Source organism: Mycetomoellerius zeteki, unplaced genomic scaffold, assembly GCF_001594055.1.
Source record: "Mycetomoellerius zeteki isolate Tzet28-1 unplaced genomic scaffold, Tzet1.0 scaffold122, whole genome shotgun sequence".
Taxonomy (NCBI): Eukaryota; Metazoa; Arthropoda; class Insecta; order Hymenoptera; family Formicidae; genus Mycetomoellerius; species Mycetomoellerius zeteki.
The window spans coordinates 1-5,526 of record NW_017256147.1 but is presented as its reverse complement, the minus strand read 5'-3'; the positions used below and the strand labels follow the sequence as shown (position 1 = coordinate 5,526).

At 44.4% G+C, this 5,526-nt stretch overlaps 1 protein-coding gene across 1 annotated transcript; it reads left to right on the top strand.

The window, feature by feature from the left end:
• Nucleotides 1-949: 949 nt before the first annotated feature.
• On the top strand, nt 950-4,924 carry LOC108731198 (uncharacterized; the record flags this gene model as incomplete). Its single annotated transcript, XM_018461397.1, has 1 exon — nt 950-4,924. A coding segment is annotated over exon 1 (3,975 nt), but the record flags the coding sequence as incomplete, so codon positions are not given.
• Nucleotides 4,925-5,526: the final 602 nt, after the last annotated feature.

Below are 5,526 nucleotides of genomic sequence, written 5' to 3'. Positions count from 1 at the left end.
TGAGCAATGTCGAAGGGGGAGGGCAGGCGTAGGAATACGAGCGCCCGGCGAGCGCGCTTGCGCGGGGCCTGGGCAGCCCGGGCCCGTAGCTCTCAGCTGCACACACACAAAGGAAAGAAAAGCTCATGGCTGTGCCATCTCCGGGATTCTGGCTGTTCGTCGGATCGTGTACTCAAGAGTGTGTTGCGAGGCTGCAGGTGTTCTCTCAGTGTGGTTCTCGTAGGCGTGGCCGTCTCTCGAGAGGACAGGAGTGGTTGTGGCTGTCCACCGCTTGCAAGTTGCAGCAGTACAAAGGTTGGTTAACCTGTTCTTTCACCACACATCTCGATTTATGGCTAATATAAGCCATCAAGGCACACATCTCGATTTATGGCTAATATAGGCCATCGAGACAGTCGACTGTCTCAAAGCCATCATCAAGGCAGTCCACTCTCTCAAAGAAGCTTCCTCTCTTCGAGCTCTATCAAAGAATCAGTCTCGAGTCGAAGAGGGAAAGTGCTTGTTCTCGAAGCTTCTTACCAATCCCGTGTAAGTCTCACTGTAAAGATTATTCTCGTGCTTACCGGATATCTCACAAGAGAACCTCATTCTCGAGAATACCATCAAATACGCTAATCGAAATACTCAAGGTTATGGTATTCTCGAACGTAGTTCCGCGACAGGAACAAATTATTCTACAGATTACTTTTGATCTTAAAGTCCTCATGCCTTTGGCTCATGCTGAGAGATATAGTTAAATTACAGTGAATCGCTCAATATTCCTTTGAATTTAATAAATGTATAAATATAATTCTTTCAAGTTTTATTTACCTACATTTTGATGTAATTATCTAATTTTCTTCTTGTTTCTAATTCCTCTTAAATTTCAGATTCCTTATACGAATTGTAAAAGCAGTTATTTTCTAAACATTTGGTCCTTCGAGCCGGATCTCGGCAGGCAGCTTGGGGCATGAGACCTAGCCATATTGAGGCTCGATTAGAGCAGCAACTCTCTCTCAAGGATCTAATCTCAAACTCAGTCGAAAATCTCGTCAAGATAGGTCAAAGCAATGTTAGACCCCAACGAGCACGCGCTCGGTTGTCCGCCCTCCAGGAGGCTTGGGAGAAATTCTCTATTATACACGAGGCAATATTTTTAGCAATGACAAAAATCACTCCAGGAGAAAAGGTACTGTTACAACAACATTCATACTTTTTAGAGGATTCGTATTCAACTACGTACGAATGTTATCTAGAAGCAATTGAACGAATGTCGTCTTTTCTCGAACATGATACGGAAAGTATTACTGACACGCCCTCGACTCAGTCATCATCACAAATCCTTAATGCTCCTGTTTACTTTCATCACGCTCGCCTTCCGCGAATTGATATCCCTAAATTCAACGGATCACCATCGGAATGGCTCTCATTTAAGGATTTATTTAACTCTCTTATCATAGCCAACCCCACATTGACTTCTGTAGAAAAACTGCAGTATCTTAAAACCAGTCTTGTTGGATCTGCTTCTCATTTATTAAAAAATACTGCCCTTACAGCCGACAATTTTCAAAAGGCTTGGGATTCTTTGATTTCCTTTTATGAAAACAAAAGACTTCTGGTTCATTCCGCCTTACATTCTCTTATGACTCTTAAACGCATGACTAAAGAGTCTGCAGCTGAGATGGAACAACTTTACACCAATGTAACGCAAATTTACCGCGCACTAGACACATTAGGAAGGCCCGTCCAAACATGGGATGATATCTTTGTTTTCATCGTTGTGCAACGTCTTGATGCTGAGTCAGTTAAAACATGGGAACATCTTTTAGGCTCATCAAAGGAACCTCCGACGTGGAACCAACTTCTTGAGTTTTTACTTTCCCGATTACTTTCGCTACAAGCCTTTGAGAAATCTCGTACAGGAAAATCGTCAAATGCAATGAACTCTACATCCAGCAAATCTCACTTTCAACGCAAAGCAAAGGAAACTCAAGTAGACAAGAATACTTCCTGTATTCTGTGTTCGGCACATCATTATATTGCAAGTTGCCCTCAATATCACTCGAAATCATTACAACAGAGGCAGACTATGGTTCAAAAGAATAAACTCTGTTATAACTGTCTCGGACATCATAAAGTATCTACCTGCCGGACAACCAAACGCTGTCTAAAGTGTGGACAAAAGCACCATACTACGCTTCATCAGAAACCTCACTCTCCTGTAAAACCATCTGCAGAACCGTCAACATCGGAGAACTCCTCGGACGCCAAGGAAAAGGAAAGTCATTCTCTTCATACTTCCGTGAACCAGTTCTCGGTTAACTCTAGCGTGTTATTAGCAACAGCTCAAGTATTGGTTGTTACAAAGGAAGGAGACTCTGTACAAGCAAGAGCGTTGATTGATCAGGGCTCTGAGCTCACCCTGATTTCAGAACACCTGGTGCAAGTGCTTCGTCTACCCAGAAAGAATTCCTTCATATCTTTAATCGGAGTCGGTGGAAAAGGAGCAAACCGAACTAAAGGTATCACGTCCTTCAAGGTCAAATCACGCTTTGATTCTACTACTGAAATTCATATGTCAGCACATATTTTAGCGAACTTGACTTCCTCCCTTCCGTCAGTTCAAGTTCCGGTTCAGAATTGGCCGCACTTAAAGGGATTGGACTTAGCTGATCATTGTTTTATGACTCCTGGTCCAGTTGACATAATCATCGGAGCCGATTTCTATTCTCAAATCATAGAAGATGGACTCATTAAAGGAGACGCAACCTCACCTATCGCTCAACTCACCAAGTTCGGGTGGATTTTATCAGGTCCTGTGAGCTTTAATAGCGATACAACTTTCTCACAGGGCTATCACCTATCTGTCGATAAAGATCTGTATGATCTTCTACAACAATTTTGGAAGGTGGAAGACATAATCCCTTCAAATACCTCGCAGCTGTCAGTTGATGAGCAACGATGCGAGCATCACTATAAAGAAACTCACTCTCGAGATGAAGAAGGTCGATATATTGTTAGACTTCCTTTCAAACGTTCTCCTGATGTATTAGGAGGCTCTCGTTTAAAGGCTCTTCGCGTAATGTATAGTCTATCCCAGAGATTCGCGAATGATCCTTCTTATGCAAAAGCTTATTCCGAATTTTTGAGTGAATATCATAGACTTGATCACATGATATTAGTCCCTGATCATCAATCAGAGCCGGAGTTAAGTTACTATCTTCCTCATCATGGAGTTCTTCGAGAAACCAGTACGACCACAAAATTGAGAGTTGTTTTTAATGGATCGAATAAAACTACCTCCGGTCTCTCCCTTAATGATATTCTATATACCGGAGAAAAGCTTCAGACTGATGTCTTTGACGTTCTCCTTTGGTTCAGAAAGTTTTTATACGTCTTTTCAACGGATATGGAGAAAATGTATCGACAAATCAAACTCCATAAAGATGACTGGACCTTTCAACGGATTTTATGGCTCAATCAGGACAAGGATGTCGAAACCTATCAATTGACCACCGTAACTTACGGACTCGCTTGTGCACCCTTTTTAGCTTTACGCACTCTCGCACAACTAATAGAAGATGAAGGAGATACCTTTCCTCACGCAATTCCATCTCTCAAAAAAGGAAGATACGTCGATGACATCTTCGGAGGTGCGGACACGATCCCTCGTGTCAAAGAAATCGTACAGCAAGTCAACTCGTTGTGCAAGGCGGGCGGATTTTCTCTCCAGAAATGGACAAGTAATGAGCCATCGATTCTCGAGAGCATCCCCTCTGCTGGGCAAGCCAGTTTGCCCTTCCTCCAATTCAATCAATCAACCGCCGTCCAAGTATTGGGACTTCAATGGAATCCGAAAACCGACTCTTTCCATTACTCAGTTGCCACCTCCATTCCAACTATCATATCTAAACGAGTCATATTATCGACTATAGCTAAAATCTTTGATCCACTCGGGTTGGTAGCCCCGGTCCTCATTACCGCCAAAATTTTCATTCAAGAACTTTGGGCGATCAAACTCGGTTGGGATGATGCCTTACCCATTACTCTTTCACAACGATGGATAGCATTTATTGAGCAGCTTAAAGATATACCTAAATTAAAGTTTCCCCGATGGATTGCTTATACATCGGAATGTTCAATAGAACTCCACGGTTTCTGCGACGCTTCTCAAAAAGCGATCTGCGCTACTGTTTACCTTAGATCATCAAATGTCAAAGGGGAAGTTGCCACCAGTTTAATTTGTTCGAAAACAAAGGTCGCTCCTCTCAAGAAAATGACTATCCCACGGCTCGAATTATTAGGAGCATGTTTGCTAACAAACCTAATATCCCGTGTTTTACAAGCTCTCGAGTTTAAAGAAGCTCCTATCATCCTTTGGACTGATTCATCGGTAGTCTATACATGGATCAATGGTCATCCTTCTCGGTGGAAGGACTTTGTGAGAAATCGAGTTTGTTCCATTCACGAGACTTTACCTCAAGCTATCTGGAGATTTATTCCCGGAAAGGACAATCCAGCAGACTGTGCAACTCGAGGTCTGACCCCTACTCAGCTAAGCACGCATTCAATTTGGAATTTTGGACCGAACTGGCTTAAGCAACCTCATCAACGATGGCCTCAAGAACCACAGTCCCAGGCTCGAGTCGAGGGTTTGGAGGAAAACCCGAAAGCGGTTCTCGGTGCAACTCAGTCCAACCATGAACTATGGGATCTCTTGTTTGGGTATTCAAGTCTCGCCCGTCTTCTACGGATAACTGCTCTTTGCATTGGATTTACGTCTCGTCTCCGAAAGTCATCTCAACCATTCTTGCTGGAATCTCTCACTCCTCAGGAACTCGAAACGGCAACAATGTACTGGATTGGGAGTGTTCAAGACTCATTCTTTCATCAAGAAAGGAGGATTCTCCTTGGAGGCAACTCATTGCCAACGTCAAGTGGTCTTGTACGCTTAACTCCTTTCCTTGATTCGGCAGGTCTTCTCCGCGTGGGGGGTCGGCTCCGGGCGTCGCTCCTCCCCGCGTGTGGCAAGCGTCCATTGGTGCTGCCTCGTGGGTCTCCATTGACTTCCTTAATCATCTCGGATGCTCGCCAGCGTGCAATGCATGGAGGAACTCGGGTTACATTGTCGTTCATACGAAATGGGTTTTGGATCGTCGGCGGGCGGGCGCCCGTCCGATCATTCATACTAAGGTGTGTTCGCTGCACTGGATGCCGACAACAAGGAGCTCAACAGATTGTGGGTCGGCTGCCTCCTAATCGGATAACCCCATCTCGGCCTTTTCTTAACTCTGGAATTGACTATGCAGGACCGCTCCAACTGGGGGACTGGAAAGGAAGAAACTCTCGCACCTGCAAGGCGTGGATCGCTATTTTTGTCTGTTTCTCTACATCAGCTGTTCACATCGAACTTGTAACGGATTGTTCTACTGAAGCCTTCCTCGCTGCTTACAGACGGTTCGCTTCCCGGAGAGGAGTCTGCGCAGCGCTAGCTAGCGACTGCGGAGCGAACCTTGAGGGAGCTGATGCTGAGCTTCAGAAATTGTT